Source organism: Saccopteryx leptura, chromosome X (genome assembly GCF_036850995.1).
Source record: "Saccopteryx leptura isolate mSacLep1 chromosome X, mSacLep1_pri_phased_curated, whole genome shotgun sequence".
In the NCBI taxonomy this organism is placed as follows: Eukaryota; Metazoa; Chordata; class Mammalia; order Chiroptera; family Emballonuridae; genus Saccopteryx; species Saccopteryx leptura.
Window position 1 is genome coordinate 23828587 of NC_089516.1, and position 18050 is coordinate 23846636.

Here is an 18050-nt window from a genome sequence, read left to right on the forward strand (position 1 = left end):
ATTGGAGCAAAGATGGCCCCGGCACTGGGGATGGCTCCTTGGCCTCTGCCCCAGGCGCTGGAGTGGCCCTGGTCGCAATAGAGCGACGCCCCGGAGGGGCAGAGTATCGCCCCCTGGTGGGCAGAGCGTTGCCCCTGGTGGGCGTGCCGGGTGGATCCGGTCAGGCGCATGCGGGAGTCTGTCTGTCTCTCCCCGTTTACAGCTTCAGTAAAATACAAAAAAAAAAAAAAAAAAAATTTCAACTTACGAACCAGTGGCAAACATGGAAAAAGAACAAAGTAAATGGTGAAGTCATAGTTCTTTGTTTTCATGAACTTTTTGGGTAAGTTTCTATGTAAATTAGAATTAACTGTGAACTGATGAAAGGGAGTCCAGAATAGTCCTAAAACTAAAAGCATAGCTCCCCCCCAATAAATTTTTTTAATTAACACCTCTGCCTCAACTTGGAAGGAAGGAAGGAAGGAAGGAAGGAAGGAAGGAAGGAAGGAAGGAAGGAAGGAAGGAAGGAGGGAGGGAGGGAGGGAGGGAGGGAGGGAGGGAGGGAGGGAGGGAGGGAGGATGGGAGGGAGGGAGGGAAGGAAGGAAGGAAGGAAGGAAGGAAGGAAGGAAAGAAGGAAGGGAGAGGGGGGAGAGGGGAGAGGGGAGGGAGGAGGGAGGAGGGAGGGGAAGGAAAGCAAGGTAGTTCGGTTGTAACAATGAAGTGTAACTTTGTGAAGTTGAGGAGGGAAAATAGAATGACGTGCTTTTTCTCAGCAATAGTGTATGAATGAAGCAGCTTTCAACTACAACACTAATCTATTTCCAAATACCATTGAAGAAAAGAGCGATCACTCCACATTAAGAAGTTAACCAAAAAAAGAAAAAAAAAAGTTAACCATACAAACCACAGTAAATTAAATTGATAATTATAAAGTTGAGCTCACCATAGCTTATGATTTTTCAAAAAACCCCAGCAATTAGAAACCAATAGTCAACTCTAGACTATGCTGATAATACACTAATAAAAGGTCTTTCTTGAAAATTTGCAGGAATTTGAACTGTCCATAGCAGGCCAGGTAGGAGCTTGGTGATGCAATCCGCTTATAAATATCAAATTCTAGTAAGTTATTAATATCATAAGTCCTAATGAGTACGTGTCAATCAAAAGGGGTGTAAAACAGTATCTACGGAACTAAATGAATCATATTTTGATTACTGAACAAAAAGGCAAAGAAAACCTAGTCAAAGAGGAACTTTGGGGCATTATTTTAAGGATGGAAAATATAAAATGTGATCAATTGACACGGGGAATGCTGTCAAACTGGTTAAGAAGTATCCTACCATGGTGTTTTAATACTTTTACAGTAAACAAAACCTCAAGAGTCTCTAAAATCTAATCTACAGATGCCTGGTTATAGACAGAAGGAACTGTTAACCTTGGAGAGATATTCTTACGTTACAGTACATACTCATAGCTAGCACTCAGGGAATACTACTCTGTACGTACCCACAACTCGAAGACAACTCTAAGTGCTCTGTCTTTATTGGCTCATTTAACTGCAAGAGCTTACGGACCAGGGAGGTCAAAAAACATACCAAAGGTTGTACACCCAGCGAACAGCGGAGCTGGGATTTGAACCCAGGCAGATGGTTTCAGCGTCGATGCACTTACCCATACTGCCACTCACTGCACTTCAGGTATTCTGGAATGATTTATTGTTGCTACATGATCTACACACACACACAGTAGTCCCACCTTATCCAGTTTCACTTTCTGTGGTTTCAGTTACATGGAAACATTCAGAAATAATTCTTACGTTTTAAATGGTGCATGAAAATCACATGCCATCCCTTCCTGGATGTGAATCGCCCCTCTGCCCACTGTCTCTATACTGTACATGCTTCCGACCTGTCAGTCACTTAGTAGCCATCTTGGTTCTCAGATCAACTGTCGCCTTATCACAATGCTTGTGTTCAAGTAACCCTTTTTTTATTGTTATAATTGTTCTATTTTATTAGTTTTTGTTGTTACTCTTTTCCTGTGGCTAACTGATAAATTAAACCTTACCACAGGTGTATACGAACACAAAAAATAGTATAATAGGGTTCATTACTACTCTGCGGTTTCAGGCATCCACTGGGCGTCTTAGAATGTAGTCCTGTGGATAAGGGGGGTACTCATATAATTTTTTTTTAATTTTTTTTTTTAAGATTTTTTATTTTATTAATTTTAAAGAGAGGAGAGAGAGAAAAGAGGTAGGGGAGTAGGAAGCATCAACTCATAGTAGTTGCTTCCCATATGTGCCTTGAACCGGTAAGCCTGGGGTTTCAAACCGGTGACCTCAGCATTCCAGGGCAAGCATTTATCCACTGTGCCACCACAGGTCAGGTGGGGACTTGTATATATTTGTTCTCCATAGCTGTGATTGGAATTTATACTGATTTTTATCATTCATTTTTATTCCAGCAACTGTGTATAGATGATATTCATTTTTGTCATATAAATATAAAAGTTCAGAAGACACATGAAAAGGCAACTTATTCATTTTGAATGTATGAATACAACAGGAGGCAGAAAACAGATGTAAAACAAACAGGATTTGACACCCAAGCTCTTGTAGGTGAAGCATATTTAATATAAAGTTGGCATCTCAATTCTATCTAAACAATGAAGTCCTTAAAACGTTTACAGAAGAAAATACTACAAAGACTACCATGGGGAGGGAGTGCTTCTTAGGGTGCTGCCAAATACTAATTTATAGACACATGACTCTTTTCCGGAGTCACTTAAAAGTATAACATTTCTCATTTAAAAGGAAGTATTTGGTTTCATCTGAAGGTAGAACAGATATCTGCAATTGGGATTAGAGTATTTTAAACAAAAACCACTGCAGCACAGGTGTGGGGGTGTGGGGGTATGGGGGTGCGGAAGGGCATGTTTAAGTCTGTTGTGAGGTAGGGGTATTCATTTATCCACATCATCCTACTATAACCCGAAATTCATCTAAAGGATCACAGTAACACTTCTGTCGTTCAGTCTAGTATCTGAACTGGATAAAGCCATCTATTTCTATTCAGATAATTTATAGTGGTCGGCAAACTCATTAGTCAACAGAGTCAAATATCAACAGTACAATGATCGAAATTTCTTTTGAGAGCCAAATTTTTTAAACTTAAACTATATATATAGGTAGGTACATTCCTTATCGAGGTAGCGCCCACACGTGGTATTTTGTGGAAGAGCCACACTCAAGGGGCCAAAGAGCCGCATGTGGCTTGCAAGGCACGGTTTACTGACCAGGGGAACTTTAGGAGAAGGAAACACTGGCTTGGAACATAGGGACCTTAGGCCTGATGTCTATTTCTGATATGATTAATGGCAGGATGCGGGATATATTCAGTCTACCTCGCTAGGCTTCAGTTTCCCATTTAAAAAGGGGGAGATGCAGACAGTCCCCATGGTTGCTTCGGGCAGTCTGTGTGACTCTTTGCCAAGGCAGGCCTGGCTGTGATGAGGTCACAAGGATCAACATGTCCTGTCAACAGAGATGTTTGCATGGAACATGAAAGAGGAACAACCTGATGATACATTCATTGAATCTGGATTTCCAATACAAACTTCAGAACTTGACTTCTACTACAGCCCGGGAGTCATTTCCCAGTGCATGTATTGACTGCACTATACTTGGAGTGTAGAACACATCCTGTTGCCTCATTTTATATCAATGAACATACCACTGTCAAATCCATAAATTTATAGTGATTTTTTCTTTTCATTATTCACATATATAACTTCATTTCCTGCCTTAATGGATAATTTCTTGAAGAACCTATACTGATTTGTAAGTAGGCAAAATATTTTATTTGGATTTGATAGTGATTTCATCTCTCTTTAAAAAAATTGGGGTATTTCCTCCAATTTTTTTTAAAAAAAATTTATTGATTTCAAAGAGAGGAAGGGAAAGAGTGGGGAAAGAGACAGAGGGGAGAGAGAGAGAAGGAGAAAGAGAGAGAAAGAGAGAGGGAGAGGGAGAGGGAGAGAGAGGGAGAGAGAGGGAGAGGGAGGGAGAGGGAGGGAGAGAGAGGGAGAGAGAGGGAGAGGGAGGGAGAGGGAGGGAGAGAGAGGGAGAGAGAGGGAAAGAGAGGGAGAGGGAGGGAGAGGGAGAGAGAGGGAGAGAGAGGGAGGGAGAGGGAGAGAGAGGGAGAGGGAGAGAGAGGGAGAGGGAGGGAGAGGGAGGGAGAGGGAGAGAGAGGGAGAGAGAGGGAGAGAGAGGGAGAGAGAGGGGGAGAGAGGGAGAGGGAGGGAGGGAGAGGGAGAGAGAGGGAGAGAGAGGGAGAGAGAGGGAGGGAGAGGGAGAGGGAGAGAGAGGGAGAGAGAAGGAGAGGGAGAGAGAGGGAGAGGGAGAGGGAGGGAGGGAGAGGGAGGGAGAGAGGGAAGGAGAGGGAGAGGGAGAGAGAGGGAGAGGGAGGGAGAGGGGGAGGGAGGGGGAGGGAGGGGGAGGGGGAGGGAGGGAGAGGGAGAGGGAGAGGGAGAGGGAGACAGAGGGAGACAGAGGGAGACAGAGGGAGACAGAAAGAGACAGAAACATCTATCTGTTCCTGTCTGTGCCCTGACTGGGGATTGAACTGGCAACCTCTGAGCTTTGGGAAGAATGCTCTAACCAATCGAGTTATCCAGGAGGGTCCTAATTTTTTGATACCATAAAATTCACTGTCTTAACATTTTCAAAAGTGCAGTGGCATGAAATACTTTCACACTGCTGTGCACCCACCATCACCAGCCACCCCCTGAAGAGAGGGAGATGGGTTAAGGAAACTTTTAAAAGACCATCCAACAAATAGGGCACATGAAAACATGCCTCTCTTGCCTGAGTAGGCGGTGGCGCAGTGGATAGAGCATCGGACTGGGATGCAGAGGACCCAGGTTCAAGACCCCGAAGTCCTCAGCTTGAGTGTGGGCTCACTGGTTTGAACAAAGCTCACCAGCTTGGACCCAAGGTCACTGGCTCAAGCAAGGGGTTACTCGGTCTGCTGAAGGTCCGCAGTCTAGGCACATACGAGAAAGCAGTAATGAACTAAGGTGTCACAACGAAACACTGATGATTGATGCTTCTCATCTCTCTCCGTTCCTGTCTGTCTGTCCCTATCTCTCTCTCTGACTCTGTCTCTGTAAAAAAAAAAAGAAAAGAAAATATGCCTCTCTCTTCCTGCCCCTGTTAGGCCCTTGTAGGAATCAGAGGCTAACACCTTCCTAACTGTATCAACTTGAAAAGAAGTAAGTCTTCCAAGTTGGTGACAAGAAAACAATGGGGAAAAAAAGGACTATAGTCTGACAAGTGGTGGCGCAATGGATAGAACATCAACCTGGGATGCTGAGGTCCCAGGTTTGAAACCCTGGGGTCAGTGGGTTGAGCACGGGCTCAGCCAGCTTGAGTGCGAGACACCAGCCTGAGCTGGTGGCACAGATATGATGCCATGGCTGCTTGTTTGAGACCAAAGGTCACTGGCTTGGCTGAAGCCCCCCTCCCCCCGCCAGTCAACGCAAATATGAGACACAATCAATAAACAACTAAAGTGCTGCAACTATGAGTTGTTGCTTCTCGTCTCTCCCCCTTCCTGTCTCTTTCTCCTTCTCTCTCTCTCAGAAAAAAACAAACAAAAAATGGGGGAGGGGAACTATAGCCTGAAATCAGCTTCTCCTTCTGCAATACAGGGAATGCATCTGTAGGAGAAACAAGTCCTGCACTGCCGTGTCCTTAGGATGCTAGAACCATCTGCCTTTGAGCACAAGCCTGGTGAAGGAACCAGCTGGGCCCCATTCCCAAGCTCTTCCAGTTCAAAGGGCAGGGGGCATTTTCACTCCTGTTATCTTTTCCCACAGCAAATATCACATTGCAGGCACGCAGCTCGGTGCAAGGCGAGGCGAGCCAGAGCCCCTGGCTGAGGAAATGCGCGCAGGGCCAGGATGTCAATCATGGAGAAGGCATTCACAACGGACCTGTGCAACCGGATTGCAAATTACGACAGAGTTGAGACGATCCCCGAATCTATGGACTGTAAACCTCACCTGGCTCTGTGCATACAAAATATGCACAGTGTGCTACTAGATACGTCCAGTTTGCCAGTATTCCACTCCTTAAAATAAGGACTCCTCCCCCCACCCCCAACTCGCCTGGGTTCCCTGTTTGGTACGGCATCTCATATTCTAGCAGGGACTCAGGACAAATGGCGGTTATTTCACCTTGGGAAGCTGGGGAGCAGCACAGACGACCCTTGAACAACATGGGGTTTAGGGGCATCGACTCGTCATGTAGTCAAAAGCCTGCATATACCTTCTGACTCCCCCAAAACAGAACTACTAATAGGCTACTGTTGACTGGAAGCCTTACCAATAACATAAAGTCAACTAACATATATTTTGTATGTTATAGGCACTGTATACTATATTCTTATAACAGTAAGCTAGAGAAAAGAAAATTATAAGAAAGAGAAAATACATTTATAGTATTTATTGAAAAAAATCCACATTTCAGTGGACTCACACCAGTCAAACTCATGTTATTCAAGCGTCAACTCCAGTATCAAAAAGCGCGTATCTGGGAGTGAGGCGATAAATGGGGGACAGGGGATGCTGACTAGAAATCAAACTCTTCCCCCAGCTGAGAACGTTTAGAGGTACAGATAAATTGTTCATCTGCCTAAACAAGAATAAAAATCAACCTCCAAGCCTTCCTTTTCTGGTCTCATGAGAGGGTTGGTGAGGATTAAATGAGAGAATTCAGGTGAGCAAGGGTCAAGCATTTAGCATCAGAATCAACCGGAACAACATTACTTATTAGCACGGTGAGGTACAAATGGTAGGGAGCTTCACGGCAGTGAGAAGCAGTGCGTGCTTACGGAAACAGACTAGGAAAGGTCTGGGAGTTCAATAGAGAAACTAGGATTTCTTCCGCGGACAATGGCAAGAAGCTGAACAGTTTTAAGGATGGTGTCATTCAGTGAATACATTTCTCTAAAACCAGTGTAAAGACCAGTCAGCACTGTGGGGCGACAGGACAATGGCCCCAGTGGCCCCGAAGCCAGCCTAGCTTACTCTGAAGGAGGAACCGTCTCTGAAGAGACAGCTGTCGGAAGGTTAATTTCCTGACCTTTATTCTCAACCTAAGTCTCAATACACGTACATCCACAACTGCGTACATATACACACATATGAACATGTGTGTGAGAGTTCCATAACTAGAACTTAAAAAGTAAATCACACAGTGAAAGAAAAAACCGCTTAGAAAAAACAAAATTCACATCATTTCAAGTTGTTGTATATTAGATTTTTTTAAAAAACACCAAAATGTCTCTAGACTATTTGTGGCCGTTAGTTTTCATTGTATGCAAGTTACTTATGTCTACATTTTGGAGTAGAAATATTACTGCAACAACATGCAAGAAAAAATCTAGAGGTAGTGGCAGACTGTTCACGTTTTGGGACATGTGAGTCTGAGGAGAAAAAATGCATTTGTTTCTCCACACCTATTTCACAGTTATAGCTAATTCGCCACAATTTTGGCAAAATAACCCAAATAGTATATCGAACTCTACATGAGTGGGCTTACTATTTGTACATTTAGTCCATTCGGCCAATTAGCTCCTAAATGAATGCTCAAACTGCTGTAAACATCTAAACAGTCACAATGTTCTGCCAGGATTCCTTCTATACTTTTATCCTAGTATGTGGTCACAGACTACAGGTCTTACTGTTATCTGTACTGCCAGTCCTATTGTTAATGGGATTAGAATGGATGGAGAAGCCCCATATGGAAAACAACAACAGACCTCTATGCCTCTATGTGGGGGAGCAGTAGATAAAGCACTGACCTGGATGGAATACTGAGGTCGCCGGTTCGAAACCCTAGGTCTGCCTGGTCAAGGCACATACGAGAATCAACTACTACGAGTTGATGTTTCCCCATCCTCCCCTTTCTCTCCTCTAAAATCAAGAAATAAAATCTTAAAAGAAAAGAAAAACAGCTCTCAGCACTTTAAAAAAAAAAGCATAGAACACTGTGAATAATGTGATACTGCAAATATCTCTCTCCTTCAGTGCTGGGTGGCATTACAAGTAGAAATAACTTTTGAGAAAAAGCCATCTGGTAATATGTATCAAAAGCCCAAAACTGTTTATATCATTTAGTCTGGTAATCCCATTCCTTAGAATTTATCCTAAGGAAAAATCTTCAATCAAAGAAAAGAGTTAACCACATAAAGATGTTCACTGCATCATTACCCACCTTATAAGAAAGCAAAACAAAACAGGAACGACCTAAATGTCTATCAATGGGGTGCTCAGGCATTTGGAGGAAGAGGGTATTTCTGGGGGCACTGATTACGGTATGAACAAGGCAATGGGGCAGGATAAGAACAAGAGTGAACAAGATTGTGTTGAGCTTGTAATGGGCATCAGCAGAGGATACAAACCTCTGACTCTGTGCTAAAATTATGGGAAGGAGGGCCCTGGCCGGTTGGCTCAGCAGTAGAGCGTTGGCCCGGTGTGTGGGAGTCCGGGGTTCGATTCCCAGCCAGGGCACACAGAAGCACCCATCTGCTTCTCCACCCTTCCCCTCTTTTTTCTCTCTGTCTCTCTCTTCCCCTCCCGCAGCCAAGGCTCCATTGGAGCAAAGTTGGTCTGGGTGCTGAGGATGGCTCCATGGCCTCCACCTCAGGCGCTAGAATGGCTCCGGCCGCAAAGGAGCAATGCCCCAGATGGGTAGAGCATCACATCCTGGTGGGCATGCCAGCTGGATCCCGGTCGGGTGCATGTGGGAGTCTGTCTGACTGCCTCCCTGCTTCTAACTTCGGAAAAATACAAAATGAATGAACAAACGAATGAATGAATGAATGATTATGGGAAGGCCTTGGAATAATAGAGAAATGGAAAAACAGAAAATAAACACTTTAAAAACATGATAGCCGTGTCAACTATTGATATTTACCAAACAATCCCTGAAAGGAGGCTACAGTGGTAGAATTAGGTAAAAATTAAAAAAAAAAAAACCAAAGAATCACCTATAAAGGTCTTTTTGTTATATGCAAAGGATTTATCTGGCTGGAGATTTATTTCCTCTATTGCTGAACCAGTGCGGATGCCATTCCCTCCCAACACCTTAATAACTGGTGTCCCAGCTGCAGATGGAGACATCTTTTCCTTCCTCTGCACTGTCCCCTCTCTCCAAACCCAGAGTTCCAGGAGCCACTGCCTGAACAGGTTTCAAATATCAAAAATCCCCTATATACCCACGTACCAAAGAGCTATCTAAGAAACTGAAAACTTCTGTGTTTTAAACATTTCAAACATAAAACAATAAATATGTTACTTAAGAAGGTGAATAAGCCTGACCAGGCAGTGCGCAGTGGATACAGCATTGGACTGGGACAGGGAGAACCCAGGTTTGAAACCCTGAGGTCGCCGGTTTGAGTGCAGGCTCATCTGGCTTGAGCGTGGGATCATAGACATAACCACATGGTCGCTGGCTCGAGCAAGGGGTCACTCATGCTGCTCGAGCACCCCCGTTGAGTCACATATGAGAAAGCAATCAATGAACAACTAAGGTGCCACAATGAATAATTGATGCTTCTCATCTCTCTCCCTTCCTGTCTGCCTGTCCCTATCTGTCCCTCTCTCTGTCTCTGTCAAAACTAAAAAAAAAGAAGAAGAAGGTGAATAACTTACAAATTGGAAGCAGCTTCTGACACTCGGCTCAATGTTACTGCCACCAAAGGATGCAACTTCTCCCAACTGCCGTGGGATTTGGATGGAGTCGTGCAGGAGGAGGCCGAGCCGGCGCTGGTCACAGAATCCTGTTGAACTTGCCACTTGCTTGAAAAGGTCTGCAAGAGGAAGAAGAGAAGTGCAACAATCAGAAAGCAGCACCCAGCAGATGCTAACAGAACCAAAGGGGCAGCTCAATTCCAACCCCAGTTCTCGAGAGGAGTCAATATCCCCACAGAGAGGGGTTACTTCTATTGTATGTTAATCTTCTAGACATTTACTGTTTTTATGGATGACCTACAGCCCTCAAGGAAGAAGTCTACATACAATCCTGACACCTGAATTTTTCCTAAGCTGGAACATAATCTTAGGAAATATTTTCTATATATAATGAAATAACTTTTATCATTAAGAACCATAGAAGCAGCTCAAAGCACCATCCCCTTTAACATCCGAGATTCAAAATGTATCAAAATTGGGACTTCCTTATGAAGCCATAAGATCTTTGAGTTTCTTTTATGGGTTCCCATAGGAGGCTGTACATATTTGTAATCAGCTCATATCACTTTCCATTGTCACTGATTCAATACATGGCTGTCTTTTTGGCTGAAGAATGAGATCTACTTGAGAGTAGGGACCGTATCTTGGTCAACGCCGTGACAGAGTGCCTGGGGCAGAACAGCAGGTGTCTAATAGAGTGCAGTTCACAGAATGAATGAACATACCAAATACTTGCAACATGCTCTGTTCTCAGATATAAAATCCTTTTAATCACAACTTGTATTCAAATAAAGGTTGCCCAAAAATTAAATCCAAGAAAGCTTTTCTTCCTTATAAACACCCTTTGAACTCTAAGAAATTAAATACTTTAATGAGATATCAAAGATGGCAAAAAGTCGAAATGAGACTGCACATGCCGCTTTTTACCATCTCCACAAAGCACACACATGCGCTTTTCAAAATGATGAACTCTTTCCAAATATCCTAACTTGAAGTTAATGTTTTTGTTTCGCCAACCTCAAAACACATTCCCTCTTAGTTATTATCTGAAACATAGCCTCGAAGGTCCCTGGAGGATTCCATTTAGTAGTATGATGTACTGATACAATACCATTGACAAGGTTAAGATTAGAAACTAACCTATAACAAGTAACTACGATATTTAAAGGGAAAAACCACAGGTCCTATTTTATCCAATATACGTTTTTAAATGGTTAACAAAATCTGTTCAGTTCTTTGCCTTTGGTTCTTAGGATGAGAAAACTCAAGAGGAAAGTACACAGAAGTGAGAGCTAAAAAGGCTCGTGTATTTTGTGGCTTACTCCTAGGGGGGAAATGAGCAGTAGGACAGAGTGGCTTTGGAGGAATTTAATCTCTTTTATCTCCTGCCCGTCCTTAAGCTCAGCACATCTTCTCATCCCTGTGAGGCTAGGCCTTAGGGGGAAAAAGAAAAGACACAACAGACTAGGTTTCTTTAATATTCCTACTGAAAAGATTTCTTGCAAGCATTTAAAGGGGAAGACACACACAGTCCTTCACGGGAATGAATGGTTGCTTAATCATGTCAACCATCACTCCTTTGGTGTTTGCTTTTCATTTGGATTGACAAATTTTAAGCAGAAGAACCCAATGGCTAATCAGGAAATTCTATAAGGTGATATTTACCCTATAAAAAAAAAATGGCAAGCTAGTTGTCTTTCCAATAATCAAATTTTAGTCACGTCACAGAACTGGCTGTGTCAGTACATCTTGCAGTATGGTGATTATAAGATAAACAATGTTTCTTGAATAGGAATGCCAGATAGTACTCTTTAAATAAGAATCCAAAGACTAGGCAAGAGCATGGATTAAACCTTCACATTTATTTTTCTGCCTTGAACAAAAGGGTTAGGAAATTGGGCTTTATCCCGTAGGAACATGTGTTTTATTCAGACACAGTCAATGTAATGTAAAATAATACTCAGACTGGAGAGGTTAACCCTCATTCTCTATTTAAATACCTGTAATTTAGCCCTGGCCGGTTGGCTCAGCCTAGTGTGCGGAGGACCCTAGCGTGCGGAGGACCCGGGTTCGATTCCCGGCCAGGGCACACAGGAGAAGCGCCCATTTGCTTCTCCACCCCTCCGCCGCGCTTTCCTCTCTGTCTCTCTCTTCCCCTCCCGCAGCCAAGGCTCCATTGGAGCAAACATGGCCTGGGCGCTGGGGATGGCTCTGTGGCCTCTGCCTCAGGCGCTAGAGTGGCTCTGGTCGCAACATGGCGACGCCAGGATGGGCAGAGCATCACCCCCTGGTGGGCAGAGCGTCGCCCCATGGTGGGCGTGCCGGGTGGATCCCGGTCGGGCGCATGCGGGAGTCTGTCTGACTGTCTCTCCCTGTTTCCAGCTTCAGAAAAATGAAAATAAATAAATAAATAAATAAATAAATACCTGTAATTTAAAGACATAAAAAAAAGAAAAGAAAAACAGCTCGACCAGTGGGGCACGGTGGTAGAACATGAACCTGGGATGCTGAAGTGCAAGGTTTGAAACCCCAAGCTAGCTGGCATGAGCACAGGGTCACTGGCTTGAGTGTGGGATCACAGACAGGACCCCATGGTCGCTGGCTTGAAGCCCAAGGTCTCTGGCTTGAGTAAGGGGTCACTGGCTCAGCTGGAACCCCCCGGTCAAGGCACATATGAGAAGCAATCAATGAACAACTAAGGTTATCACAACAAAGAACTGATGTTACTCATCCCTCTCCCTTCCTGTCTTGTCTCTCTCTTGCTAAAATAAACAAACAAACAATACAGAAAAAAATTAAATGCTTGACACTCTAAAGCAGTTCTACATCTTACATGAAGAACTTGCTGTCAAATAAGAACATTATGTAATTCCCCACCTAGAACTGGGGTAATTAGCCAACATTAATAAAAGAATATGGAGTTGATATGCATTACTTACATCTGTACTTGTCTTCCAAGTGTGCTTTACACAGAGAAATGATGCCAGTTTTGAAAGACAGGACCCGGATTCTCCCTGTTCGTCCTCTGTTACAAGTAATCAAATCAGAAAACAATTATTGAAATTTTACTGGGTGATAAGCACTTTTCAGCTAAGAATAAAACCTTGGATATGGGAACTCTGTTGACCATGGTATTATTAAAATGAAGAATGTTTCTAGGATCATTATCCATTTGGCTGATGACTTAGAATGTGATGGAAATTTGACCAACCCAACCAATGAATATTTACCAAGTTTTCAATTCTTAAAAGCCCTTATTTGAATTGTAAGAGTGGCTCTACATAAAATAGGAAGAAGATCCTTCTATTCATCCATTGAGAGCCACCTGGGTTTAAATCGGTAAGTGGATGAATTCTACTATGCACTAAAGCTATTTTGGTTACTGAAGCAAATGACCTATTTCGGTTTATTGAAGCCAAAGAAAAATTACCAGCAACTATCTGCTCTGCTCTCTCCAGAACTCTTTTAGATTTTCATCAGATTGCCCTTATTAAGAAGCAAATTAACCACTTCAGGCCACATGACATAGAATCCAGAATATGAAGGTTTATCTCTACAAGAAAACTATGACACATTCTTAGAGCGTATTCAAATATATGATCCAAAGAGCAGTTTAAAAATAATCTACTGCTATATCAATGCTTTAATGCATGTATACTTTCAGTTTACAGATGAAGCTGAAATAAAGCATTGCACATCACAGATTTATCAATAAGGTCATTAATGTCCATGGGAAAATTTTAAAAAATAATAAAAAGATTTCATGTTGTAGAAAATGTCTTTCAATGATTTTCAGCTTTTATTTTGTTATGGAAAGCAACTGAACCTTAGATGTTGGTTAAAAAAAAAAAGTCTAGACTCATTCTCCCATTTAGTGCTTTCAAATGACAAAGGATAGGTCCCAATTGTGGTTATTTTAGTGAACAAGATGCTCAGCTTTCAACTGGTACAATGTACTAAATAAATGCCTTAGTCAACTAGAAATCCTGGATTCTGACGCGTTAACAAAATTACTATTGTTGGAACATTTTCTTACCCTTTTCTACTCTTTAAAAATGGTAAATAGAGTTTAACAAATAAACTTTTACACAGTAACTCAGGTCTTCAAGGGATTAAATCGCTCCCAAGTAATTTTCAAGCAGGTAGAAAGAAAGTAATATACCCAGAATCCATTTGTATATCATCTGCACAGAAAATGGTGCTAAAATATGTTTGAGGAGAGACCTGGATACAAACCCTTATCAAAGCAAATGTCAGGGTGATCCCCCATTACAATCCAGTATGTTCGAAGGCATGGTAGACCCCGATCAGAAGTGAAAATGCAATACCTTATCAAAAGAGCGAACAATACAGAGTATTCTTTTCACTCCAGGAGGTGGGAGAAATCTACAACCAAGGCAAAAAGCAAAATACGGAACTCCTTTTTGAGAACCTCCCCAGATTTACAAACAGGGAAATGTCCTTCTCGACATGTGGAAGGAGGTATGTGATAATTCTGACGTCTAAGAAGAATTCAGTCAAAATGAAGACCAATTCCTTCTGCTACCTTCCTCAACCGTCTTCATTGAGCTGAAGGCAAACATTCGAACGGGGAAATCTCTCCTATGTGCGATCCCAAAGGATCAGATGGGTGCTTGCCGAAGAGAGAGTAATAAATGAAGGTGCCGGAAAAACCTTATTTTAAAAAAAAGAATCCCAAACCTCCTCAGTTTGAGGAGCTGAATTCGCTGTATTAAGGGCTTGTTTGCATTTTGTTTGGCTTATCAGCTCATAATCACCTGCGAAAATCCCGAGTATTAGCTAACACTATTCAGATGTGGTGACAGGTGTGCTAGCACGCCCAGGAGCACATCCACGTCTGCCAGGGAGAGGGAGCCTCCCCCAAAGAGGATGGGGGGGTTCAGAATGCACAGACAAGAACGGGAAAGCACCAATGGCCTCACATTGACACACTGTCAAAAACGAAGAGCGAGGGGCTTGGTTTTCTAACCTGAGAGCAATCAATGTTCTAGCTCTCAACTCCCAGCTGATCAAAACAAAATCTTTCCACTTCCAATAAACGCAAAACTGATTTATCCCAGGAACAGCATTAGGTCACACAGCTTCGTGAAACTTGCAACATGAGGACCATATTGCCAGACTGGGGCCCTGTTGTGATGCTAATTAAACTGGCACTATTCTGTACACTGAGCCTCCTGTGACGGAGGCGGAAAGAAAAACCTGCCGTACGTACGTGTCATAAACATTCAGCAGCCAATTGAGACACATATCCACGCAGAGAGGGACGTTAACCAGATTGTTGTGCTCTTGCTCCAGGCGGTCATAAACAGTGGTCAGACAGTTAATGATCTGCAGGACGTCCATGGGCTGGTCATTCTGCTTGAGGTTGTGCTGATCCAAGGCATCGCACGCAGCTGACAGGCTCAAGAGGTCCACTGCAAAGCCACAGAAAAGCCCACGTGATTCACAGGGGAACAGCCTCCTGTCACTATTTCGCCTTTTCCTGTGAGAACCCTGGTAGAGAGGTCTCGGACTTTCTAGGAATCACCAGATCTGAACTGTACCCTCTTTTATTTATTTTTTAATTGCAGTTGATATTCAATATTATTTTGTATTAGTTTCAGGCGTATGGCCTAAAGCAGGGTCGGGAACCTATGGCTTGTGAGCCAGATGTGGCTCTTTTGATGGCTGCATCTGGCTCGCAGACAAATCTTTAATAAAAAAAAATAACGTTAAAAATAGAAAACATTCTCATGTATTACAATCCATTCATTTCCTACCGTTCATGTTCACGGTTGCGGGTGGCTGGAGCCAATCACAGCTGTCCTCCGGGACAACACCAAATTTTTATTGGATAATGCGTAACGTACATGGGTCGTTGTATGGCTCTCATGGAATTACATTTTAAAATATGTGGCATTAATGGCTCTCTCAGCCAAAAAGGTTCCCGACCCCTGGCCTAAAGGCTTGACAGTCACATACTTTACAAACTGGTTCCCCCAATATTTCAAGTATCTACCTGGTCTCATACGTGTAGTTCAAACCCTACCCTCTGTTAAAATGTTCTGTTGCCTAACCAGGCGGCAGCGTAGTGGACAGAGTGTGGGCCTGGGACTTGAGGACCCAAGTTTGAAACCCCAAGGTCACCAGCTTGAATGTGGGGTAATCAGCTTGAAGTCCAAGGTCGCTGGCTCGGCTAGAGCCCCCCTCCCCCCCAAGTACATATGAGAAGCAATCAATGAACAACTAAGGTGCCACAACTATGAGTTGATGCTCCTCATCTCTCTCCCTTCTGTCTGACCCTGTCTGTCCCTTTAAAAAAAACCCCAAAGATTCTGTTTTTCTCCCTCAGCTCTAAGTTTGATGGCTTTGATGAGCGTTCAGGATGTGAGTTTGCTCTCACCTGTCAGTGGTACTGACTGGATGAAGATGGGAGCAAAGAGTTCCCGTTCTTGAAGTGTTTGGGAATATCTGAGAGTTAAAGGGGCCTATTGTGTTCTACGGAAACCAAGTCATTTTCAACCGAATAAGGAAGGAACTATTTTACTAGAGATGTGAAAGAGTTCCTGCCCATACTTTCTTGTATTAATATGAGAGAAGGTCAATTTGATTCATCTGTAGGGTTAGGATTATGTACATTCTACTTCCAGTGATGCATTCATAATCGTTTAGCATTTTTCGCCTTAAAATATCAGTCACCTCACAATCTTTCTGCTACCTTAACATTAGGTGAAAAAATAATCAACTTTGCTCAAAATTTCCATGGGCAACCTAAAGTAACTATACAATCAATCCAGTTTTCTGTCCTGAGGCTCATGTATTTCTTCTTTTCACCTTGAGATTGTACTTTTCAAATCCTCTAAGAACTTTATATATATATATGAGAGGGACAGAGAGAGAGAGAGGAAGAGTTCCCTTGATCTGAGATGGTATTTAATCATATGCTGAAAGACAAAAATTTAACAAAATGGAAATCTCAACCTTGTCCACCATCAACATATTGCAAGCTTTATTCCCAGGGATCATGAAACAACGCTTTTTTCTAAAGCCAGTTTATTAGCTAAATTGGAAATGCAACAGCATGCTTTTATAACCCTTACACACCTAAGCTCTGATCTGAATTTTCAGTCCTTTGAGAGAAAGAATCAATGGTAATTAAGTAAATTTCTCACGCATCCCGGGGGAGGAGGCAATACAATCATAAATGTAACTGCAGATAAACACCAGCCAACCCAGTCAGTAAACAGCTTGCCTAATGCTAAACAGATGTAAATTTAAGGCTTTAATGTATTTTACCAGCTATTTGTGGCTGGTTCTAATTAAATGTTAAGGGGAAAAAATAGTGGTTAATACCTATGTAGGTTAATACCTATGTAGTATATATTTTTCTCTTTTTAAAAAAAGGAAAATAGTAACTTTTGAAGTTTCCATGGGAGCGTAAAGGAGACCTGGTAGTGGGAACAGGAAGGTTTCTCTCCTTCGCTCTTCACCCCAGTGAGCAAAGCTCTGTAATTCCACGTACCAGGTTCCCTAAAGTGCCCTGGGTGAGTGCTCACCCTATCAAGGCAAAGGCCGTTGTGGAAGAAAAAAATTTGTCTTCTACCCTTCTAAGTTCTTCTGACTCTAAGAATTAAAGTGATATGAGACAGGTTAACAGGAGAAAACAAACAAACAAAAAAAACAATGGGGAATACACATGAACCTGAAAACTCTGTGGCAAAAATGAGGTATAATTGTCATTCTGGACTAAGGAGGAGGAGGTAGAGATCTAGAACTTCAAAAGAGAAGGAAGGTAATTCATGGGAAGTTGAAAAGAGTTAATGTTTAGTAGACAATGTTTGCTGGGCCACAGAACTGTGGGACACAGAGAGAACTTTGATCAAAAGAGCCTTGACTTTGGGTGAGGGGTATGCAACAAAATGAAATGTCAAAATAACCTGCAGATGTTTTCTCTGAACATATGTACCCTGATTTATCACTCCATTAAAATTTTAAAAATGGGCATTACACTAACCTAAAAAAAAAAAGAGCCTTGCTAGATTCTCCCTATCACATCTAGTTCATATTAAACTATAATCATCTATGAGGATAACTCCCTTCCTGGAGCAATTCTTCTAGCTAAATTCTTTTAGGCAGTTAGGAAGAAGGTTAAAGGTTATTTCTGAGTCTTCTGGGCATCAATTGTTTTCAGCTCAAAGTATTCCAATGACATAGACACACACTTTGGGGTGGTGAATTCTGCTACTTTACAGCCCTCAATCCTTTTGCTTAAAAATACTCTCAAAATAATGATCTCTTCGCATGGAAGCCA

The 18050-nt window shown here is 42.6% G+C and overlaps 1 protein-coding gene across 10 annotated transcripts in view; it reads right to left on the reverse strand.

The window, feature by feature from the left end:
- DMD (dystrophin) overlaps positions 1-18050 on the reverse strand; it is a 1890745-nt gene that overhangs the window by 86048 nt on the left and 1786647 nt on the right. For all 10 annotated transcript variants that reach the window (XM_066356826.1, XM_066356825.1, XM_066356822.1 and 7 more), the window contains 3 exons: positions 14973-15174; positions 12679-12764; positions 9701-9858 (listed from right to left, as the gene is read on the reverse strand). In XM_066356826.1, coding sequence (XP_066212923.1) covers positions 9701-9858; positions 12679-12764; positions 14973-15174 — 446 coding nt within the window. The remainder of the gene's footprint in view (positions 1-9700; positions 9859-12678; positions 12765-14972; positions 15175-18050) is intronic.